The 25,000-nt window shown below is 51.2% G+C and overlaps 1 protein-coding gene across 5 annotated transcripts in view; it reads left to right on the forward strand.

Annotated features, from left to right (window-relative positions):
* The first annotated feature begins 571 nt into the window (after positions 1-571).
* LOC126576008 (dual specificity protein phosphatase Mpk3) overlaps positions 572-25,000 on the forward strand; it is a 28,607-nt gene continuing 4,178 nt past the window's right edge. Inside the window, exons 1-3 of one of the 5 annotated variants that reach the window (XM_050237067.1) lie at positions 572-656; positions 4,093-4,988; positions 23,636-23,744. In XM_050237067.1, coding sequence (XP_050093024.1) covers positions 4,523-4,988; positions 23,636-23,744 — 575 coding nt within the window. In that variant the 5' untranslated portion in view covers positions 572-656; positions 4,093-4,522. Of the gene's footprint in view, positions 657-2,127; positions 2,530-3,704; positions 3,940-4,092; positions 4,989-23,635; positions 23,745-25,000 lie in introns of those variants that run through there. The other 4 variants (XM_050237064.1, XM_050237063.1, XM_050237065.1 and 1 more) reach the window with 4 other exon arrangements.

Consider the following 25,000-nt stretch of genomic DNA (forward strand, 5'->3'; position numbering starts at 1 on the left):
ATACCCGGAACAGGGAGGGCAACATTATCCGATCCATTCGCGCTCCCGGGTGAGGTGGAACCTACTGTTGCATGCGCTCTCTCCTATAGGAACCCTCGCGCGTCGCCCCGCGGTGGGCAGCTAGGCGATGGTATTGCCCAGGCGCAATACACACCCCATAGTCACCAGCGCGCAGTGGTGTGCGCGATTCATGTGTCCTACACGCGTTCGCATGAATTGGCTACCAGCAAAACAATCCTCTCTATTCGCAAGGGACAACCAAATTCATTCGCAAGGATATCTCCGTTGTCCTTTTGGGAGTGCGCACGCGAGTGTGTCTGCGTGTGCTCGTGTCGCTGTCAAACACGAGTTCGGCAACGTTGTATGCGTGTGTAGGCAGCCTTGAAGGAATTCCGTAACCCTCTGGTGCTACACACCTTGCACAAGCCTTTCAAGGACACTTGACGCATGAGCACAAGATGTGTGGGTCCGAACGGTGCACCGTGCTAGTGTGCGTGTGCTAGCCAGTAGGCGCTCCTAGTGTTTTCATTCGGTCCTGCTGCTGCTCCTGGCGTTCCAGCTCGAGAATCGTGAATCGTACTCGGAAAGGAACGGAAGATTTCTCCATGGTATAGCACGCGCGTATTGTGTCCGGTTTGCTTTAACGACGGCCTGAGGTTTGTCCATTGTTCTATCGTGCTTTCGATGATTCGATGGAAACGCTGTGCTGTCCTCGTGATTGCGGTGTGGTGATCGTTGTTCCGTGGTGGTCTGTGATGCAGCAATGGGCGGGGTGGTGGTGACATAGTGATGTTGTAACGCTCATGGGGCAAGGACATGCTGGGTGCCGTTGTTCCGCGTGGAACGATAATAGGTGTAGCAAACTCCCATGCGCGTTTCCCAGGATTCTCGGCATAAGAACACAGAAAACGAAGCAACCCACGGCAAACCAAGTTGATGGCAACAGGCAGGCAGGCAGGCAGGCAGGCAAAGCAAGCCAGTTGGCTTGCGGTTCTCGGTAAAGGCTCGGTGGGGTCGGTCGGCAGATTCCACTCCGGTACAGCATCCTTGGTGTGGAGGGCGGTTTCTGCGGTTCCAAGAATTTCTCGCACGTCAATGCTTACGCACGAGCGTTGCCTTGCCCGCGAGTGTAGGTGGTGGCTTCAAGAATTCTCGACGGTCGGTCGGTCGGTCGTTCAGCTCTGCAGCTACGTGTCCCACGCTTCCGAGGTATCGAGACGGCACGGGCAACAGACTCCCGAGACGCTTTCGAAGAAACATGATTTACGCAATCTGTCGCGTGTTGTGGGATGTGTTTTGCAAGATAACGGATCAAATTGGATGTCGAACGGTCAGCATTTAGGCGGAGAGGATGTTTTCTGAGCATATTTTTTCCCATTCTCAACGGTGTACTGATGTACATCTGTTTTCATTGGTAATCCGCTGTTTCCGAGAATGTTATGTGCGATTCCGCAGTGGTCCCAGTTGCCTACGATGGGCGTTTGAATTTGCGACAGAATTGTTTTTTTTTTTCGTTACCTACTCGGTAGTTCGTGGAAATCGCATTTTCCAATTTGATTCTGTTGTTACTCGTTCTGGTGTGGTTGGCGCCCCCCAAAAGGTAGCGAGGGCCAGATTACCGCGGAGCAAGCTGGTCGACGTGATTCTGTGCGTTCTGTTTATCGTGTTGCTGAAATTGTTTCCAGTTTTTTCGTTGTTTTTGAATCCCAGTTTTCGGTTTGGTTTTGATGGGAAACTTCATATTTCCGCGCATGATGTGGATGCGCTCTAAACGGGTTGTTGCGGGTAACACTTTCCGGGCGTATTTCTCCACTAAACAGCGCCCAACTAATGCTGCTAGTAGACTATGTCCATTATGCACCTAAAATAGATCGAAAAAGGGGTTAATTCATCAGTTTTTGCAGTTAAATTGGCAAAAAACAAGCAAAACCTGCAGCAATTGTGACGTGGGTGGGTGTTGTTGACTTTGCGCGCATTTCCCGATTTCGAGCAGTTGGAAAGCCCCCCGGTCGGGCGTTCAACTCTCGACTCTCGAACCCGTGCATATAGCGGGTGCACCTGTGTGCGTGTGGTGGGCAAACCGTCGCGAGCGCAGGCATCCGTTATTCGCGTTATTTCTCTCGAAGGCGGCAAGACAACGGCCTGCCGTGATTGCCGTGAAACCCAATCTTCTCGTCGACGGCGAACAACCCGCTTTTCTCTGTGACACAAAGTGAGTAGTGAGTGCAATCGTTCGTGCGTGCGTTCGTCCGTACGTTTGGCCGTGCGTTCGTGTATCCTTCCGCTGTCCTCTGCCTGCCGTGCCCCCCGTTTGAAGTGGCACGGATTTCCATCAATCAAGGCAGCCCCAAAGAAAGGCGGATCACATCGAGTTTGCCGTTGTTCTGATCACGGACGGAGGACGCGTTTTTGGAGCCACCGAGAATTGTTCGCCTTATTTGGGGCTAGGCAGTCAGTGAGGCTCACATTCCAGTACGGTTCCCTAGGGTGGATCTCGCCGTTGGACCTTTTTTTTTGTGGCTCTTTAAGGTGTGTGGTGACAAGCGGGGGCGTTGGGCGGGGAAGGAGAGAGTGTGTGCGTGTGAAGTGTGTGTTGGAATTGAATGATGATGAAACCATGGAAAAAAGGCAGAACCGAGAAGAAGTAGAAGAGGAAGGAAACGACAGAATTAGAACGAGATAGACGAGGAAGAGAAAGAACCGCGCCCCGCCCTGCCCTGCCTTACCAAACATTGCGCGTTCCACACTTCTTCTTCTTCTTCTTCTGCTTCTCGCGGGTCACCGACGCCTCCTCCTCATCGCGCCAAGGGCGTAAAGGAAGGACGCTGCACCGCGCCGCGCCTCGCCTCACCTTGCCGCTGCTGCTGCATGAAACCCTGCTGGCCTGCTTACCCTTTCGGATTCATTCATGTTTTCCTGTTCTGCGATTCAATGGCAGAGGGTAGAAAGCGTAGCCTCCTTCGGACCGGAGTCGGAGTCGCCGCCGTCGTCTGCTGGCACGAGTGGTCGCAAGACTACTTGGATTTAATTGGAAACTCGAATACGTGTGTGTTTTGTTTTCCTGTTTTGTTTTTGTTTCTTTAAACAAAACCATAAAACAATGAACAAAAGGAAGGGTTGCGCGATTAGCGCAATACTGCCGTGCGATCGGGAGTGAAGGAAGCGACGAATTGAAAACAATTTCGTGCCAATTTGTTGCAAACCCCCCGGCCCCACACGCTCCGGTCCGGTGGAGGAGGAAACATGGACCAAAACAACTCTATGAAACCCTTTGCTGGCTTCGTTGGAACAGTGCACCACATCATCATCGCAGCCTCCACGTCCGCCGCTTGTCCCCGACGTGACCAGCCCCTATCATCCTCGTCATGCGATGTGGAGGATTCCAATCGCGCGACGCCGCCAAGTCCGAGGAGTGAGATCATCTGACCTGCACTCCGCCTGCTACTGCTGCTGCATGCGGTTTGATGACGATGCCATATGCCGTACGCAATGCTGCTATGGTGTGTGGTGATGGCAACGGATGTGGGAAGGCGTGCAATGGTGCGAGCGAGGTCGTAAAACCCCCCGTCCCGGACAAGACAAACCCATAGGGGGAGCAACAGCAGCAGCGGCAAAAAAAACCGACCGCTTAATCGACCATAATCGTAACAAAACGGATCCCGCGCTCCGTTTTGTGGTCACTTCCACATCGGGTGTGCGTGGTGTGGTCGCGGTCGTCGAGAGATCTTCGCGAAACCGGAACGAACGCGGGGTCTCTCTTGCCAATGGCACCGCAGCAGCAACATCGACCAGCGTTTGCAACCGTTGGACCCGCTAATTGGAGCAAAGCTGTCCGCTGGATCGCTGGGTGGCGTCGACGAGAGTGTGCTGCATCTTTGCTTAACCATCTTATCGTCGGCTATAGTAGGCGCTGCCTACGAGTGACGTCAGCGAACAAAAGTGACATGCGTTCATTCATTCTCATTCATCCTCCGGTCGGCGCTATTATCAGCAACCACCAGACACACCTTATCATCATGCCGTGCCGATTTATTAATCGTATTTCTAATCTTTCTCCCGATCTCTCTTTCATTTCCGCTCCACCTTCAACAGCCCAACCAAGACGACCCAGGGCGTATGGAGGCATGCGCACAGTACTACTACTCGGCTGGAGCTCCATGATTCACTTTTTATTATCCCGACGCAGTGCATCCAAGTGACCCAGGTGTAGTGCGTTCGTCCATCGGTTTCGACGCAGCACGGACAACGATTTCAGTGCTGCAGCAAAGTGAAGAGCGTGTGCGTGGATGTGCCCGTCTGTGTGTACGTGCGTGGGTGCATTCTAAACAGTTCCGTTAGTGCGTTAGTATCGTTAGATAAACCCCTTCCCTGCAGTGGGGTTGACCGGAACGGAACGATTTGCGCGCGCGCGCTCGCCGGAACGGAAGTTTGACGTCAGCGGAAGTGCGTCAGCATCTACTCACCGCAACCCGCCCGCCACCCCCACCCCTCCCGTCCCCCTCGGCCAAACCTCGGCACGATCATGCCCGATCACGATATCGAGATGATAACGAGCGAGCAGCTGCACGCGGCGTTGCGCAAATCGCAGAAACACTTCATCATTCTCGACTGCCGGAGCTCGCACGAGTACACCGAGAGCCACATCCGGACGGCGGTCAACTTTTCCATCCCCTCGATCATGCTACGGCGGTTTGCGGCCGGCAAGATCGACATCACCTCCACGATTAAGTGCCGCGATCTGAAGGAGCGCATCCTGTCCTGCTACAAGGAGAGCACCTTCGTCCTCTACAACAACAGCAACGAACCGGTCGACGGGGGTGCAACGATCGTGGCGACGGCGACACCAGCGGCCACACAGCGTAGCGGCGTCGAAGAAGCGCTCCTGCTCGGTGGTGGACCGTCGGGCGGTGGCATCGCTAACGATACCACGATTAACGTGCTGCACCGGAAGCTTAAGCAGGACGGTTGCCGCGTGGTCTGTCTCGAAGGTGAGTGGCCACTTATTACTCATCAGCGTCATTGAACGGTGGTGGCCTCGAAACACGCCCCAGCGCAGGCCAGCAAGCCGTTTATCGTAATGCAACTCCGGGGGAAAAAACGGGCCACTCTTCGACCACTTCCGCTGCGCTGCGGCTGTTCGAGTGTTTACTTTTGATTATTTAACGATTGATTTATTTCGTTATCACGCGGGACCCGGGGAAGGGTATCATCATGTCACCCATATGCCGCGCCGTACATGCGCTGGTCGTAGCATGATGGTGAATTGCTAGATAAGAGGTCCAAGGGCCGGTCCTCGAGAAACCGTCCTCCAATCACTTGTGATAATAGTATGGGCACAACATTTCCTCTCGGAGGCAACTCAACGACAATTTTCGAAATCATTCTCAAAAAGGATTCTTTCTAGATTTTGCTATTATTTCTAGTTCAATGATTGCTTGGATTAAAGGAAAGATCTTTCTGTCAAATGATTCCCCAGCACACTCTGATGATGATGAAGATGATGATGATGATGCTGTAGATCTAATTCTAACGACGCTGTTTAACGGTTGGAAAATGGCATCAAAGTAACATGCGCTCCACCTCTAGCTCGCTAGATGGAAAACCAAAAGTTCCCTCGATGCCGCATCGATCGCGGCTCCTTGGTGGTAGTAGTGTTGCCGCTCTGCTGATTGTTCCAATCGTTCACCATCATCTCGCGCGCACGCGGCCACCGACGCGACGCCCCAGCTCATTCATGTCATCGCGTAGCGCGTCGTCGTCGACGAGTGGGTTGCTTGGTTTGTTGGCTAACGCGGCGGCAGTGATTTCCCATTCATTTCGCGGTGCTGATGCTACGTGGTCGTCGTCTTGGTCGTGCGCGTCGCGAGATATGCGCGATGAGAGCCAGGTGGAGGTGCGTTGGTGGGGCGGGGAGATGTCTTTGAGCCACTCGCCGAGAAGGTCGGTCATCCCCTCCTGCTCCTCTACTGCTCCTCTGGTGTGAGAGAACAGGCGAAGCGTGAGAGAAGGCAAGACGACGACGACGACGACGACGACGGCGAGGAGACATTTCCGTTCCGTCGGTTGCCCTGTGTCACCTTAACCAGTTAACCGATTGTAATGGACTGTGTGTGCGTGCGTACGTGTGCACACATCTTTGTGTATGTGTGTGTTTGGTAGCGGACAAACCATGAGACGGAGATGGGAGGGTGCTTCCGCTTTCTGGCCCATTTCGTGGGGCTTGGGGTTTCGGTCTTTGGTTGAATTCAAATATCGGTTCTCTCGCCATCCGCAGTGGGGTTTTCCTCCACTCGCGGCGCGCGCTGGTGGTTACGGTTGGCGAAGTGGTGAACCAAACGCGCTCTTGCGCTTCCTCGCCTACTTCTTCCTCGGTCAGCCCAGCTCCACATTTCCATTCATTCATTTATTCACGTTCGTCGCTTGCTTGCTTTGCGCCTTTACCACCAGCAGCAGCATACCACGATGGCAACCAGCCAGGCAACCAGGCAGCCAGGCAGAAGCAGTGGTGAGCTGCTGCAACATCGCCCACTGCGCTTACTGTGCGTCTGCATCTTATTGCACAAACCATAACCGCGTGACAGAGTAGGCGCTGGAAAGGGTTTGAAGAGGTTGAGAATGGGTTGTTGCTGCTGCTGTCGGTGTTGGTTAAGGAGTAGTGTGGCCACTACCACACTCCTGCCCCCCCGTACACCTCGTTGTCGTGGCATAACTCATTCATAAATATTCAAAACGGCCTTCCGCCAACTACGCCGTGAACCATCCATCTCTGTCTCTCTCTCTCTCTATCTCTTTTGCTCTCTGTATCGTGAGTCGCTGTCTCATGTGGGTTGTAAAGGGGTGAAGCTACCCCCCTGGAAGGGGTGCTGGGAACCACCCTTCTTAGGTAAGGTGTTACGGAACATTAAGACAAACAAAAAATGGTAACATTCAATGGTCCGGCAAGAGCTACGGACTCACATACACTTCTCCAGAATGTCTCTCTGTTACTTTACGGTCGCGGTTTTTGTTTTCCGATGGATCTTCCTATAAAGAGCGACAAACCACTTCACACTCCCCGCGTGCAAGTAGTTCTGTGACTACATCTTTTCCGATTGTTTTTTTTTTTTGTAATTGGATTGAGCTCCAATTCGGACGTGTTCTCGAGCTTCCTCTGGTCACACTACGGCCGGACGTCAGTGATGCAATCTGGCAAAAAAATTAGACCTCCTCCGTAGAGTACGCCTTCGCATCTGGGTACTGGGCACCAGCAACAACAACAACAATATGGGTGGTGTCCACAAGCCGGGCGGACGCACCGAACCAAAGGTAAATGTTAAACTTTAGCATCGTGTGACCACAGACCACAACACCACGACCGGACGCGCGGAGGTTGAAGTTTAGGCCAGCAGCCACCGGACCGGAGCGCAACTGCGTTGGCTGGGTTGTGGGCAGGTGTCTGCCCAGTGACCGGCTACGTTGTCAATACACTGGTTCCTCCAACAAATGAGGCCAGGCGTGGTTTGAAGGCGGTTCAAGATCCGCCAGGCCATGGTTGGCGCATGGGAGATTATCGGTTCTCGGATCTGGAGGACACGGCACGACAACTTTATGGTGAGCTTCGGCGAAGGTGAAGTGTGTCCATCATACGATCGAGTTGAGCCAGATCGGAGCAGCGTTTTAATCGTAGCTGGTCCGTTAGACATTGGAGCACTGTGTCCCCAAAGACGATGACGCGCTCAGGGCGCAGCGCCATTGCGTCTAAACTTCAATACGCTGCTTCCTGTTCATCCGCCGTTCCCTTATCATCGTTCTGACGTACGAGCGCCGTAAAATTGCAAGTTGTTATCACCGAAACCGAGGCCGATATGCGTGCGTCGATACCTCGGCGGTCCACGAGGCTAGAAATAGAATCACGACCAAATCGCGTTGTTATCGCCCATGTTACCACCACAGGCTCGTTGCACTTATTATCCGGGGGCTTTAGGTCCCGCGGATCTGAAGGCGGATACTTTCCGCCGTGCGGTGTAGAGCTGCAACTTCCGCGAGGTGGCTCAGTTTGGATAAAGTGTTGTTCGCGCGGCTCTGTGAGCTTAATGACCATTTCTTATCGACGTCCTAGAGGATATATAGCTCGAAGTCGTTGAGATCTTTATTTACTAAGGATCAAGAGCCATAAACAAGAAACAATCCAAATTGTAGGGCCAAGTAGCGACAGTATTGATATTCACACCAGAATTACTGGGTTATAGACTTGCAGAATTACTGGGCTATACTGCTCGTTGATTAACCAACCAATAAATAAGTAATTGAGTAAAGCATACTTAGCAAAATATACGGACAAATGTAGATGTCGAGTTTCGCCTTGATTAGGTTTGCGTGAGGAATTAGTAAAAGTGTTCCCCCGTCTGCACCAACTTGTGGAGCGAAGTGTAACTTTTGAATGTCTCCCCGATGAGTTCGAATAGATACCCGAAACACGCACGCACGCATGGACGCACGACTGGTGAAAGGTTAACTCAATTAGTGGACGTCTTTGTTTATGGTACCGTGGGGAGTATTGGCAGCGAGCATTCATTCCATTCCACGCCATAGACACGCTCGATGCCATTGACATAACCATCGTCGCCGTCTCGACGTTGACATTCACGCTCGCAGCATCGATCACAGCAAGCTTCGGTCCGTGTGGTCCGTTGACACAGCAACGAAACAAAACAGACAACCGAATCTCACCGACATACGGTTTCATTTCATTGAAATTTAAACTGTTTTTTTTTTAAAGATTATTGCGCGCCCCTTTGTATGTGTTTGATGGTCGAAAAATCATTGCGAAGGAGGCGCACTGTCGCGTGTGGGGTGGACCAGTTTTTTTTTTTTTGATGCTCTTTGGCGTTAGGATGGCAGCAAAATTGGGTAGCAGAGTATGGTGAGCAGAGGGGGGCTATGTTTCGTGGGTAGAAAAACATGAATGAAATTCGACACATACAAACACACTCGCACGTGGGGGGCGCCACGCTCTATATCTCTCTGTCTTGTGCCTGTGGTTGTCTCTTTTTTATATTATTTTTTTTATTTTGCAGTTGTTGTTGGGTGACACATTCATTTTCGCGTTCGATCCGTATCGGGGGCAATTCAAATCCCAATCTGCCGTCGCTCAACGAACGTGCGCGCTCTTCGTCGTCGTGTTCTCGAGAAAAAGGGCGAGCATCGAAGCAACCTTCGCGGTTCGCGTTCTTCGCGGAGTGTCCCCGTTGCTGCGGGAGACTGAGAGTGTGAGCGTGTGGTCCAAGTGCGCATGCGCGCGTCCCCACATCCCCCTAACCCCACCAACGAGGGGGGTCGGTTAGAGTGAATCTCGCTCACCGTCGCCGTCGTCATCATCGCACCTTTGCTCTCACGATTGCAGGAACGCCCAGGGAATCGATGAATGAATTCGGCAGTGAGGCGGCCCCACCCTTCTTTCCCATTATCTTTGCCACCGCTGGCGTTGGCAACGGTCGCGAAGGTGAATCGCGTTGCCGTCGTCGTCGTCGTCGTCAAGATCGCGTCTCTCCCCGCAAAATCGGCGAGATGAAAGATGATTTCACTGCGGCACAAACACACACGCATACACGTGCGTGCGTGATTGTTTGTCGGCCGTATGTGGCAATAAAAGACACAAGGGATGATGATAAATCTCTTTTGGCGTCGTCGTGCGCAAGTGTGTGCGTTGTTTGCGTGTGTCATCTAGTAGTGATCGAGCATCCGATCCGATCTGGTGTGTTGCTTTGTCATTCGAAACGTGCACCACACGTTCTCGAGCGATAAGAAGTGGTGGGCGGAAGGAAGCAACGGAAGGGACGGCAGCATGCATTCATGATGAACCCCTTTGCTGAACTGCTGTCCAGTGAGGTATCCGGGAAAACCGGCGTCCTCCATCGCTTTCTTCCTTCGACAATTGTTGCTCTCTGTGCTGTGCGAGCGGAAGCAGAGGAACGGTTTATATCCGTTTCCCCTTTTATGCCACTTCCGTTCTCACTCGCTCCCTCTCTCTCTCTCTTGCGCTCTGTTACTCAGCACAACACCATGAGATCGCCGCCTCCTTGATGGTGATGCTCGTTGTTACGGGTTGACATCTCGCGCCTATTCCAATCTTGAGAATGAACGCAAACTGGATCCGCTAGTCGTCGTCGCCGTCGCCGTCGCCTGGCAACGCGGCCACAAAGCGAACAAAGATAGATATCATCCCCTTTCCATGGGCCAGCCAGACATTGTGTGCCGCCGTCTTGTGTGGATGCCGATGGCACGCTACGCGACGATGCTGCTTGAATTAATTTGTTTTGCCGTTCACCACCGCCACCATCAGCCAACGACGACGACGACGACGACGACCGCTAAACAAACTGACCGGAGGGCGGATGCGAGCATCCGCCAAACGGATACACCGTCGCCGCCGCCGTTTGCCGCCATCTGCGAACGTCACTTCCCCTGGGGTGGCCGCGAGAACGCACCATCTTCCGCACCAACTCGCGGCACAGGCATTTATGCTTTATTCGGCTAATTTGGCCACATTACGTCATCCGTTCTGTGTGTTGGCGCTTGTTCGCGGTCCTTGGTTTGGGTTTGGAAGGGTTAACACCACGGGCTGGCTGGTTGGCTGAATGACGCGCGATGAGAAATTAGAAAGCACCAACAAGCAGCAGGAACAGCACGCACCACCAATCAGGAACGGTTGGAAAGCGTGCTGGGCCTCGCGCCAACGCACCACGGCTAGAACAACCTTGAGTGAGCGAGCGAAGGAGAAAAGACAGCGACAGACAGTGGAGAAAAACAAATCAACCCGGAATAGAAGAAAACACCAAACACACACTCGCACGCATGCACGCACGCAGAACGTCTCGTTTCCGTTTTGCTGGCTTTTAATTTCCTCTTCCATCATCGTCATCATCAGCATCATCACACGCTTGATTTGAAATTAGTTCAGTTCATACCGAGGAAACCCCTACTCCTTCTCCTCCTCCTCCTCGGTGCCTACTTGGCTCTTGGGTCCGGATTTCATCATCGATTTGATCGATTCTCTTGCTCTCGAACTGCTCCACTTGATTATGCTCGACCTGCCTGGTGCCTGGTGATATCGATGAAGAAGAGGCGGCTCGTCTTCGTTCTTCTGCGTGCGTGCGTGCGTCCGTTCATTTGGTAAAAGGTGAAAGTTGACTCACTCGGTTCGGCCACGGAACGCGCGTCGTTCCCGGATCGAAACGATTTCTTCTTCTTCAGTTACCGCTGCTGCTGCCGCTTCTTCTCTCGCTCATCCACGCGTCGTCCCACAGCAAGGTCGGCCATTTATCTTTTCTTTCGGGTTTTTTTTTTGGTGCCAGAGCACAACCAGCCACCAGCAGCAGCAAGCTATGACCGTTTTACGCCTTCCCCAAGATTTCGTTGGCATGCACCACGACGACGATGGCCGCCTAACCGGCGATTGTTTACGGTCCGACAACCGACAATTTCCACGTTTCGTCTTCACTTCCTGCGTGCGCGTGGCCGCGCATATGCGTGTGTTTCCCCCCCCGTGGGTACGGGTTTATGGAGAGTTTTTTCTCTTCTCCTGTTCCTTTTTTTCTGCTGCTTTATTAGTCGGTGTCTCAGAGTTGGAGAGATTACTCCACGGGGTCGGCAGCAACAGCAGCAGCTTGTGTCACAGGCGCAATCACACGCTACTTTGATGCATGAGCTGCACAAGCGACATTGGCGTCGTTATGCGATCGCAGTAAGCCCCCTTTAGAGCCTGGCCCACTGGCATGGCTCACTACGATGGCTACTACGATGCGTTGTGTCATAATTCAAAAACCATTCAAATGGCAACCGTCCAGCGGCACAATCTGTGATCGAGGTCCGCGATAACGGAGTGATCGAAACAGAAAGAGAGAGAGAGAGAGAAGGAGAACTGTTTCGTTTCCCTAAAAAAAAAAAAAGAAACAAGCACCCCACTGGTGTGTTTTCACTAATAACACACTTCCGTCACCGTATCATCCTCTCCACAGCGCGAGACACCAAAATATCAAAATCATACGTTGTTGCCGGGAAACCGCGCAATCGGTTTCCGCTTTCCCATCCAACACAGAGCAGTGGCAGTGCGCGACCACGCGGCCAATGTGTCATCTTTCGGTCGCGTTTCGCGGGTACAGCTCTTCCCTCGAGGCCCTCGTGAGGAAACAGCCACTCGTGCGAAAGGGGTTTGTGTCGCGCCAAAAACAAAAAAACACGAAACGGGGAAGATAGGAGGACGTTACGGCACCACGATTCATGCCTTGTCCGCTCGTCGCTTGGTGGAGGAGGAGAACGGCACGGGGTATGTAAAGAAGGGGCTGCTCACTTCCGGTCCGGCCTTTTGGTGATCGAGCGTCGTGATTGAGAGCCGTGCCGAGAGGGGAGGAGAATGATAGGAAAAGGAAGTCCCTTTCGGAGGGGGGGCTTTGCGTCGCTTACGTGTGTTCCTTCTCACCAGCACCAGTCCGTTGTTCACTTCGCTGTTTAATCGCCGAACGGTTTTAATGATTTCCCGCACCCCAAAGGGAGCTCACCGCTGCGGCACTCGCCTTCGTCGTCTTCGGTGTCGCATTCCGTTTGCATTTCGTTTTTGGGACCTTCCTCCTTCATCCCTTTTCTTTCTTCTTCTTTGCTTTCTACACGATCATATCAACGTCTTAGATTGTGATCATCATCGTTTGGTGAAGAGGAGAAGCATGATGATCACCGTTCGTTCCAGCGCCATTTTCGCGCGGTAATTTTGTTTTGCATTTTGGTGGGTCTTTCGTTCGTTCGTTCGTCCCCCCTTTCGTCGTTGCGTTTTTGGTCGACCTCGACACATCGACCTTCCCCACCACCAGTTCCATTTCGGGGCCGGCCGGGAAGTTGCTTCCGGTGCGTGGCGGCGCGCAAAACTCCTCCGTTGTTGTGCCGATTCGCTCGGTCGCCCGGAAATGGTTGATTTGTAGCTGGCTGCTTCCGCTACTGCGCTGCTGGCACGGCACGGCACAGTGCTACTTCCTTCCGGTCTAATTAAGTTTCAAAACGAACCCTTTTTCGACTTCTTTATCTTCTTTTTCTTAATCACGCAACCGTAGACCCCGTGGTCCCGTGGTTGAATCTCTGTTGCTCTCCGCTTAACGATCGCCCAAGGGAAGCTGTCTTTGAAAATCATTAGCCACTTTTACCTTCGTGTTTTCTTCGGGGGCAGTTCGCTGGAAAGGAAAAGGGAGATCAAATTGTGCACGGTAAGCACATAATACTCAAGTATTTTCACCTGAACTCTCCCTCCGTGTTGTTCTTCTTGTTTAAGGGAAGTAGCGCCGGGGGTGACAACACGACACGTGACTGTTCCGCTCCACATGCACCAAGGGCCCAAGGGCGTTCTTTTGATGTTGTGAACACATGGACGTAAGCAAATATGATCCCAAAAAAATAAAAAGGTCTCGTATTCCATCCTGCTATTCCATTTTATAGCACGGAAATTTAAGCAAAGAATACTAGCAACAATACTCAACATGAGACTCACTCTCTTCCAAGCGGACCAAGACGTTTTTCCTCTCAACTTCATCAGAAGGAGAGTTTGTATGGAATTTTCCGTTCGCAATATTTTGCCTCTTTAGCGTAAACTATCACTAGCAGCCTTGCAATTTGTGTTTATATGACCAGTTAAATTATTATTACCTCAGCCGACTGGCAGTATGACGCAAATTTTGACAATATAACATTGGTCTTATTGACCAAAAAAAAAAAGACGAATAAAGAAGTTTACGTTGAGTTGTGAAGGGCTGAATAAATACTCGGTATGACGGTGCTTGGCTGTAATGTTACCGAGAAGGCGTAAGAAGACGTCTCGGTTGCTTATTTTGGGCTTTCTTAGAACAGGCGGCCCTCATGGACGGCAGCAGCAAAGCGGGCCTGCCCGGGAAACATCGAGAACTTCCCCGCCTACGTTCGTGTTAGTACACTCCAGTATAATTAAGATAATTCCCAAAATACTCTTCCACCAGATGTGATGTGATGGTGGTCCTTGATATTTTAAAGGATGGTAGTACGGACCGGGTGCGTACCTTGTGGCCGTTAGTTGACTTTCAGGGGATTCCCCGAAGGAGGCTGTGTGCTCTCCCTAGAGGCGCGCTCTGTATTAATTATAATATTTGTCCTTCTCTTCTGACTTCTGTAACTTCTGTGGTGGTGAGTCCCTGTCGAGAAAGGATCTTTTAGTGGATGAACACAGGAGAACCATTGCTGCATTTCTAGCACATACGTGCTCATCCGGTCACTCCTTGGGGATCTTGAGGGCTTTCTGTTTTAGATTAATTTAAGGAAAAAACGTTAACGGCGCTTCTATCACTAGTACAAGCGTCTGAATAATATGCTGAGGTAACAAAGAGGGAGAGAGAGAGCCGAGAAAAGCTGCTCGCGATAGCCACAGCCTACCACCATTCCAATCAAACGGAACACGCGCGTGTGTCTCATCCGCAGACGACGCAGCGCCCACTAGATCAAACCCACACTGCAGCTCCTGGTCCATTAATAGTCCAATGCCTGCCCGTGTGTTGGTTGGATGCCCCCTGGTCTAGTGATCATGTGGTTTTTTTTTTTGGGGCCAAAAGGATAATTTCGGCCTTGGTTCAGCTCTGTTCTGTTCGGTGTGCTGCTGCTGCTGCTGTTGCTGCTACTGCGTGGGCTGCCCAGGATAAAGGTGGCTGAAAATAATCGCTCAACTTCAGTCTCCGCTAGCAACCGCGGGGCAAGACACTACTGCGTACCACAGCGACGGAACGGATTGACAACAAGTGGCGTGGCAACTGAGGACGTGTGGTGGGCACCTGCGCCAACGCAAACGCCCTTTTTTCGCAGGCGGGGTAGGATGCAGGGCGCCCACGATACTCAGTTATGTACTCGTTGTTTGTTAAGGTGTGCTCGATGTGTGTGTGTGTTGGTGTGGGTGGGTGGGGGCTTCTGGTGAGGACATGTTTTATGATGCATGGCTTTGTGTATGTGTCTGTGCAATGCTTTACCCTAAGCCTGCTACTTAGAAGTCGGGCTGGATTTAGCTTCGGGCTTCATGGAACACTTATGTCACTTATGTATGCAGCAGCATATCTCATTCGAGTGACTCTGTCATATGCTTTTTGATGAGTTGCCTCTGCTGCCACCCAGAAATCAGTCAATCATGTGTTGATGGCGTGTTCGAAATGGTAGTCTTTTGATGCTGTATTTGCTCGGCACGGTTGGTCTATCGAAGAGTTATTGATTCTCGCAAGCACTCTCAAGATAGATAACGACGACATGACGAGCTCGTCGAGCAACGATTCATTGAAAACTCTCCAGAGCACAATAAGCTGTGCTCTGAGGAGTACTACGTTGCCATGGCCAGTTTCTCTGGCCCCAAAGAACGACTCAAGTGCAACTGCTATGATTGGATCAACCGTACAAGAAGCTACGCAGGGTGTGCTGGGTGTGCTGGGTATGCAATTCCGTTCAGATCGTTCTGCCATATTTCAAATCGCCATTTCTAGTTTCTCTTCTCTTCTAGGCGTACACATTTTGGGTTTCCTTCATTTCCTGCCAATGGAGAAAAACATGTTTCCACGCAAAATAGTATCAATTTAACTTCAAAACGAAACCCTTTGCAAAAAACGATACAAAAAAACAAGTATCTACATCGCTACGATTTTTCAATTGAATTTAAAATGTTAGTTAAAAAGAGATATCCAGATTTTTCCTTAAAAAAAGAAGCATACTATTGATATAAAAATAATTTCTCAAGGGTTGAAAATGATGATAAAATAACAAAATGATGGTTAGTGCAACAGCTATTAGAAAATATTCCAAGACACCCACTTAAAGACATCTTTCCTATTTTGCGAAAACCGCTTTAATGCTTTAAGCTGAACGATGCAACCACTTTCCGAATCGCTGCTTGCTGCGATTTATCGCAAAATTTGCCACAATATATTTTTGACCAGGATTTTGAAGAAAAACAAAAGTGTGTATCATTTTTACACTTATTCCAATAATAGTAACCTCTGATGCCAGGCCTGCTTTAACAGGCATTTGGTTGTGACATTGGGTTGTGCAATTATCGTGTTCATTTGTCGCCCTGTGGCGCAGCTAAGCGCAAAAGCGTCACCGCCAGCCCCGGAGATATCGAACCCCGGCCTCGCTAGGATTGTGAAAAAACTCACTTTCATTTTCACTAGCGGGCCACCATCATGAACACAATAGCCTCGAGTGGGCTTTGCCTATGGGTGGTGGAAAAGAAAGGTGAAAAGAAAAGGTGGAAAGGGAAAAGGGAAACCTTCGACCCTGAACCCACCGACCTTCACACCAGCCACAGAAGACAACGATACCAGCACTGATGACGACGCCGACGACGATGATGATGATCAAAAAGCCGGCTCGTTTTTCTTAAGGATTTCGCCGGTTGCCCACTTACACTCATCGCGTCCTCCGATGGAGGCGCACGGTTTGTGGTGCGTGGGAGCGTGTTCTTCTCTGTCTTTGTGTGCCTGTGTATGTGTGTGTGGGGCATCTGGAGGTAGCAAAGAATCCGAGAATTGCGTGGGCGAGACCCTTTTCGCTTCGCAGACGCGCCACGAACGCGTGGGATTATGCTTCGTACATTTCCACTTTTCCTTCCAATCTCGCTCTCGCTCTCTCTTTCTCTTTCTCTCACTAGTCCTTCCATTGGAAAGGTTGATCCTTTTTCCTCCGTTCTAGAACAGAAGAAGAAGAAGAGAAGAGCACAACGGACTCAGTCTCAGCGGTGTGTATGTGATCTTTAGCGTCCAGGCCAAAGGCCAAGAAGACGCCTGTCGCCAGTTCCCAGCCAGCAAAATGCCAATCAATAATTCATGGAAAAGTATGGCGCTTCCAGACTCGACTCGAGATTCTGGCGTGAAGTTCATCTCCAGGTCGAGACGAACAAGCTCTAAAAGCCGCCAGGAGTTCGCTGGAAGGGCGAATGGTCGTATAATAATCGCGCTAACACCATGGCAACCACCAGGTGTTGCGTCGCATCTAGTCAGCCTCTATGTTGGTGGTTATGGAACGTGCTGACGTCATCAGTCTGGTGACGTAATGCACGAAGCAGAACCAGAACCCCAGAACGCTGGCAAGGCGCCCTGAACGCTGGAATGGATGTTTATGGTCGAGTTGAGTGTTTCAATTCGCTTGGCCAACGAAAGCATTCATCAAAGGTCGGAAAGGGCGAGAAGCGCTTGTTTGAATGAGCTTCTTCCTTTCTTTCCTTCTCCTTCTTCTTCATCACCCTTTGGTAAGGAAGGCGAGGCTCGCCAGTCAGTCAGCCCAGTATCCGGGCCAGTAATTAGAGCGTCGTCTTCCCAGAGTCTTCGAGTCGAGTCGAGTCGAGGTCTGCCTTGTAATGGCTTCCGGTGGTCCGATGGTAGTCGGATTGCGTGACCAAGTCGGTACCCCCGGTCCACCAAACCATGTCAAATGCCAATCGTGATCGAGAAACGCTTCGGTAAGCTCTGCCCACGACCGTGTCCACGCACAGATGAATGAAACCATGCTGTGGATTGTATGAATGAAGAGAAATGTGCGGCAGTTATGTATGTCTCCTTGTGCCCCGGGGTGGAGAGAAGGCTTCTTACAAGCGTATGCATCGAACAGCAAAGGGTGGCAAATGCTGTTGCTGTTGCTGGAATGTTAGTGCACGCTACCAAGCGCGATCGAGAGAGGGAACCAAGGGACCGAAGCGGAGAAGGCAGACAACAGTGGTCGGTTACGGTCATGCGCACAATCTCGCTGGCTAACCGAGGCGTGTGGGGCGTTTGCAACTGGAGCAGAAGAAGAAAGGTGACCTGCTGAAGCAACACGACACGATACGGGCGCGCGGGAGGTAGGAAAGAAGGGATGCGATTTTCTGAATGAATCCCACGCAGAAAGCTACCATTCCGCCTCCACTTCAGTGGTTCCCCGGACCCGGGGCGAGCATGCGCAGTCAGGTCGGTTACACACGAACGCGCTCCAGTGCAAAAATGCAGACTGTTGGTTGACTGGCTGGTGGTACTAGCTGGCTCCTACCAACCGGTTATAGCCGATTCACCAACTCTCTTATGTAAAGAGTAACCAGCAGCAAAAGTCTTCACAGTGTTGGCTGTGTTTGGAATTGGAATAAACTGCTGTAATCTTGGTGGACTGGAATGGCCAGCGAGAATCGATTCTAGAAGAAGATTAATCAAATTAACGGTGAAAAAAAAACAAATGTGATATGCAATGATATATACGTCGTCTGCAAAGAGAGAAAGAAAGAGAGAGAGAGAGAGAGAGAGAGAGAGAGAGAGAAACTCATTCCGGAGCAGCACAGCTTTCGAAGTTCGAACCGGCTGAAGAGTTGTCCCAGGAGAGGGAAAAGGCAGCAAAGGGAGGGAGGATAGCGAGGAAGGTGAAGCAAAAACTTATGAATGAATTACACCCACGCACCACGAGCACTTCAAGACAGAGAGAGAAAGAGAGCGAGCACGAGAGCAGCGGGAGAGAGGGAAGCAGAAGACAAGAGGGGGGAGACCCACGCTGCTGCGCTGTTTGTTCACCTTTTTGGCGAGGGTTGGCGGGATCTACTTGGCTTGGCGGCGCGCGTTATATACTTTGTGTTGCGAACTGACTGGATTCCCGCACCTCTCACCCTGCTTGGGACCGCATCATGGTCCACGATCGGTCCAATTTACCGTTTCACTTGCTTGCGCCTCCATCGATGCCGTCAAATGGAGCGGCGCATTCACAAATGGCGCACGTGGTAGTGTTCGTTCGTTACGGCGACACTGTGCCCTTTACCGGCCATATGCCGGTGGCCCACCGAGCATGACTGTTCGAGACACACTGATGTAACTCAATTAAAACGATCGATAGAAAATGGCTGGCAAAACAAAAAAAAAACCGAAATAATGCAACCCTCCAGAATGTCAAGGAATGTCAGTGTGGAAAGCCGAGCGGAAATAGTCGCTAAAATCGGGTTTCCTGAATGGTGTGGTGGCTCTAACGGGTTAACGCAACTGACCTCGCTGCTAAGTAGGCAGTGGCGTGTGTAAAAACGTAGTCACCCTTTTTTTTCGGCTGGAATCTGTCAAAGTGCCTTAGTCACTTTTGACAGCAATCGTGATTGAACTTTTTTGAGCCCACTAGATCATGCTGAAATGAAGATGTTTTAGTGGTGGAAAAATTATCGGAAGCCCTTTATACTAAATTCATTTTATCCATCTGATTTTCCATGTTTTTTTCCATTTTTCAGTTTTTTGCTCGTTTCATAAAAGATGGAGGCCCCAAAAACCATAGAGAAATAATAGTAGTTCTGAATCTTAACTAAAATGTGAAATAACTTTGCGAAGTGAACGTTTGTGGGGCTGGTATGTTTGATTGATGAAATGAACTTCTATCGAGGACCTTGAATACTGAAAGATGGCTGCCTATTCTCTTGTTTTTTTTTTATTCAAAGTCTGCCCTAGAAACACCGGCCAGTTAGTCATCCAAAACAACCGCCACCCAGACCACACAGACCTATTGCTGGTGGTCGTGGTACGTGTGTTTACGAGCTGCCCGCAACAGCACTGGCCAAACCTGGCAGCCAGCAGCCCACGTGCAAACGAGCTGGTGCCTACTGCTGCTCCTTCCCCGAACGACAAAGAACCGGCCGGCATATTTGGTGGCCTGGCCTGGCCTGGCCTGGCCGGTGCTTTTCGGTTGAAGGCCCTTTTTGTGCCTGAACTGACCGGACGACCGGAAACGGGACCCCGGAGTGTGTGGGCACAAAAAACTCAAGCAGAGCAGCTCTGCTGCTGGAAGCGCCAACGCGTGGCCACGTGATATTTGTTGAGGGGTTGCGGTGGCGCTGGCTCTGATCGCGACGCCAGCCAGAGACCACCGTTTTCAGCGGGGCCCCGTATGCCGCTGTTGTTTGCAGTTGTTTACGAGTCAAACTCTGGGCCACTATTTCTCGTGCTTCTGCTCTTCTGCCAGCAATGGATGTGGGTGTATTTCTTTTTATCCTTCAATCATGTAAATGATTTAGTAATATTGCGACTTTTTTTCCCATCAACCAGTGATAGCACCGAGGGAATGAATGTATTTGGTATCAAGTGATATCAACCTGGTTGGTCATATCCTGCTTCGAAAAGGATTCCTTTTTTATCAACGCGCCGGCGGTTCCCGGAGAACTTTTCCTGTTTCATGTGCCTGGTGGGAGGGTGGGTTTTGCCCGAAACACACCCTATTGATAACTCTATCAAACAGCGGTAGCAGCTGTTGCGTTAATGCGACTGGTGCTGCTATTCACCAACGCTCCAGGAACAGCAAAATAACTCAATAAAGTTCTGATTATTCATTGAAAAGGCTGTTGGCGGTTCGTGGCACCGTTTATGCGTCACCTTCCTTCCAGAGCCACGAACCCACTATCATCATGCACCAACCCGCCCATTGTTGCTCCAGCGCGAGGGAAGCAGAGAAATGCGAATAAATAAAACCGAACTACAAGTTGTGGCAATATGCGGGGTGGTGCCGCTGGTGGTGACCGCTGGCTTCGTAACAATTTGCGTATTTTTAGTGTCAATCCACCCTCCAGCCGCCACCACCAGCTCCCAGCTCCCACTATAGAACGGACCGCACAGCAGGTGTGCGTGGGATGTGGCCGCGAACCGCTTTCAATCAACCGCCTGTTCCAGCTTTTCCAGCAGAGTGCGGTGACGAGTTGGCGTTGGTTATCTCAAAATGGAAAGCTAAACATAGCTGGGGAGCTGGTTGGTTGTTTTGGGGCCATTGCATAAACCCCTTTCCTCGCTGCGCGATCGTTGCCCTCGCCACATCGAGCTCGGCAATCGAATTCTGTCGCTGACAGCACACTCCACCCCCGTGTGGACTCCGCGTGGACAATAGGACAACAGCTCCGTGGACAGCACCGCCGGAATCAATCAATGATAGAGAGAGCGAGAGAGAGAGAGAGAGAGAGAGAGCGAGAGCGAACGATAGCGGAAGTGGTAAAGTGAAGCAGTTGGATGGCGATGATGCTGCTGCTGCTGCTGCTGCTGCTGATGCTCCTGTCGTGTGGGAGTCGTTCTAAAATTGGAAATTTATTTTCAAACAAACAAACAAAAAACAAATACTACCTCCCCCGCTTTTATGCTGCCTGTTGTCGAACAGTAGGGTTCATAAACTGCATATTCCCTCCGGGCAATCCGGGGTGGCGGCAGCGTCCCACTCGGCTAGTCGGTCGGCCGGTTGGCATGCTGTTATGTTTTTGTCTTTATTTATCTGTCGATTCTGGATGGACGTTGGCGTGCGGGCATGTGTGTCGTTTTTCTTTTTTCTTTTTTTTTTTGTGGGCAACATAAGTCACCACAAAAATACCCTGCAGGGAAAGTGATTGATAAGAAGGGGTAGCAGCAGCAAAAACCAGGATGCCATTCGTTCGAATCCTAAAATAACCAAGCGAGCAAACGAACGTTCTGCCACTGCACGATATCAACTTGAACGGAAAGAAGGAAAGAGAGAGTGAGAGAGAGAGTCATCATATCCTATCCTTTACTCTGTGCTGGCGCCCACTCCTTTTTCGGGCGCATCAGCTATCGGACACGCGACACAGAAAGGAGAAAGGAGCATCATCAAGCAGAAGCAGCGCCCAGAAGGACACCTACCTACTAACACATACCGTGTATCAGCCAGAAAAGGATCAGAGCAAAGTGTAATTGAGTCCTTTTACCGTGAATCAAGCACACAGATAGAGCCACCGTATATCCACGGGATGATAGCGGATCCTTGGCTACCTTTCTCCTGGTATGAGCATTTTGTGAATGAAAATCATGATCCACGGGGAGCGGAGAAGCGCGACGGTTGGGTGGGGGGAAGCTTTTACATAGAACCCCGAGGGAGGCACACAGGGACTCGCTTGGACTGCCCACGCACGCAGCGGAAGCTGATGGCAGAGGAGGGATTCTAGCAAGAAAAAATAAAATAAAATAAAAGGATACTGGCATGCGTGCATGCTAGTGTGTGCTACACGAAGAGAGAGTGAGCGAGTGAGAGAGAAACGCTTTATCGTGGGATATAGCGCCCCCCCCCCCCCCCCCCCCCCCTTAAAAGCACAAGAACAGTCCGCTCTGTTCTATCTTCAAACGATCCAAGCAACCTGCGCTCCAGCAAGCCATGGGCTTCTAAAGTACATAACAACCAGCCGAACGCAGAGGATGCCATGCTTTTGCTATCCGCGTATGTATCGCAGTTGGCACGTGGTACCAAGGCGGTTGCCTTGGTAGTAGTCTGCTGCTGTGGCAGGTATGCAATTCCGACTGAAATCTCTCTCTCTCTCTCTCTCTGGCACTCTTGCTGGCATTACTTACTGGCTTCATAGTATGCAGATAACGTTCTGCAGATCTGCCATTAATTGAGGCACAAAGTGGTCCTTCTATGGTCCTAAAATAAAGAATGAAAATTTGTTCCAAATTACATCTCGCCAAGTCCAAGCTCTTACGAAAAAATTTACTCTTGAGCACCGTCGCCTCGCTGCGTAGCTATTTGGTGTGGTAGAGGAGGAGTAGCAGCAGCAGCAGCTTGTCTGTCACAGAAGACGAAGCCAACGAACGCCCACGCACACGCCGCCCAGCACGCTGGGCTTCGTTCTCAGCTGTGGTGTCGCCCACGTGCAATCCATCAAATCGCATACTCCTCCTCCTTCTTCTTAACCACCTCCACACCTCTCCTTTCACCGCGATGGCGCTGGCGCTGGCACAGACTTTCAGTTTTCTTGGGCTTTTCTGGCCTCTCGCTCGCTCGCCCAAACACACACATTATGGCACACAATCTCTGCTCTGCGCGGTGTTTGAACGATGGCGGCGTGGGCTCCATGAAGTTTGCTGGAAGAAGAAACCGTTAGAGGGGAGGGGGTGGTGGGGCTTATGTGCGAATGTTTTATGTCGGCCAGACAACGAACAACGGGGAGAAGGGGGAGACCCGAGAGTAGTAAACTTTTTCCACATTCCTCCATCCCGATGGGTGGTTGGGGGAAGGGGGGGGAGGGGAGGATGTTGTGGGTCGCCAAGGACGCGTGCTCCCAAGGAGGGGGGAACGGGGGCCGCCGGGAGTCGACAGTCGCCGCCTTGGATGAATGAAACTCGAAACGTAAGCAGCCAGATTTGCGAATCCTTCCACTCCCCCCCTCCCCCCCCCCCCCCCTAAAAACCGATGATATTGTGCCGGTTTCGAGTGTGTGCGTACGTGGCGTGGGTGAATTGAGTTGTAAGCTTGGCATTTTGGAATATGGCACCATCGTTGAATGTCGGACCGTCGGACGGTCGTTCACTCGATGCAAATGATTTTGGGGGAAGGACGAATAGAGAGAGAGAGAGAGAGAGAGAGGTCCTGGGGTTCGTACGCACGCAGCAAGCCACGACAAGAGTGTTCACCAACATTGCCGCCATTTTTACTCCCTTCTGCTCCCTGGTGCCCGGTTCTTTTTTTTTTCTTCTCAGGATTCTCATGCTTCACACACAAGACAGGCAGGCAGTCAGCGCTACAACAAACGACTAACGGTTCCTGTTTTCTTCTTCTCTGTTCTGTTCTGTTTCGTTCTCGTTTCCGCTCGTCGTCGTCATCATCATCATCATCGTGTTGCGATTGCGCTGCTCGGATTGCGTAGGAGGCTATGCAAACTTTCGACAGTCATTTCCGGAGTGGTGCGAGGATGAAGTCATCAATGCGAATCTGCAGACCGGCTGCGCCGCAACCGAGCAGCTGATGGGGCTGAGGTAAGTACGGAAGTGAAAGGGAGGAGAGGAATTACCCCCTCGGGGCAGGTTCTATGTTATTGCGTGCTCTAGTAGCAAGGAATCCTTTTTTCCCAAGAGCCACGGGTTCGGGAAACTTCAATATTTACCATGGCGCGAAGCGCGAATCGTACGTACTGGTACGAGAACCTTAAAAATAGACCACCACCAACAGTGATTGAGTGATAACAGAGTACGAAAATTTAATTGGAATGATAGTTACTGGTTGGCCGGGAGGCGGGCGCGCGCGCACTCTATGTTTACGGTGCAGAAAGTGCGTGAACTTTGTTCGACTCGATCTCGATGAAAATTGCGCTTTCTACACCCTGGCAAAGCTGTCTACGATGATGGATCCTTTTTGTTTTAAATGAGATTGAATAGCGATGGTTACTAGATGTGGGCAATTGTTGGGACGGCCTCTGTAGCAGGTTTTGTTACGGAATATGTAGGGAATTGCTACGTGATTTGCTATCTCCTTTGAGAACCCATTAGAACCTGGCGATATTTGGGTGATTGTCAAGCTTTGCGGCATTTAATTATGCTTGGAAATGCTTATTGGTGTGGACACCGAATACGGACCATACCATCACCAGTAGGCGATGATTTGTCCGGTTTGTACGTCGTCAGACACATGACCGCCAAAAGTATAAATTCGTAGCATTGCCCCAAGAGTTTGCAGAAGTTCAACATGTTTTTGCGTTCGTATACCACCATCCTAGTGGTAAACACATTGTTATGGAGCAGCAGCGTCAACGAGAGCTGCCACCATTCGGCCGAAAGTCCAGTGTATCCCACGGACCCCCCCGTTCCTTCCCCTTGCCACTGCCAAGGCACGTGTTCCGGCGCGGACGCAACGCGGCCAACCGCGTGGGTTTTGTACTACACTCCATGAAGAGAACGAGTGAGTGAAAGAGAGAGAGACAGAGGGAGCAAGCGGATGGTAGGAGTGTAGCGGAGGTGAAAGTGTGGGAGCGCGCTGAACATGGGGATTCTTTGGGATCCATTCAACCAACGGTTCACAAAACCCCCACCCACCAACACTTCCACCACCTCCTCCCGTTTGCTTTCTCCTGGCAGGCGGGCACACCTGCGCACTACGGTCCCACCGGTAACCGATTCGACCCGAAGCGCCACTCTGCCACCTCTCTCCGTGCTCCCTCTCTCTCTTTTTTATGCTCTCTCTCTCCCTCTCGAACTTGCGCCGTAACTACTATCGGTCGCAAAGCGAACCTCCCTCC

The sequence above is a fragment of the Anopheles aquasalis genome, chromosome 3, assembly GCF_943734665.1.
Source record: "Anopheles aquasalis chromosome 3, idAnoAquaMG_Q_19, whole genome shotgun sequence".
Classification (NCBI taxonomy): domain Eukaryota; kingdom Metazoa; phylum Arthropoda; class Insecta; order Diptera; family Culicidae; genus Anopheles; species Anopheles aquasalis.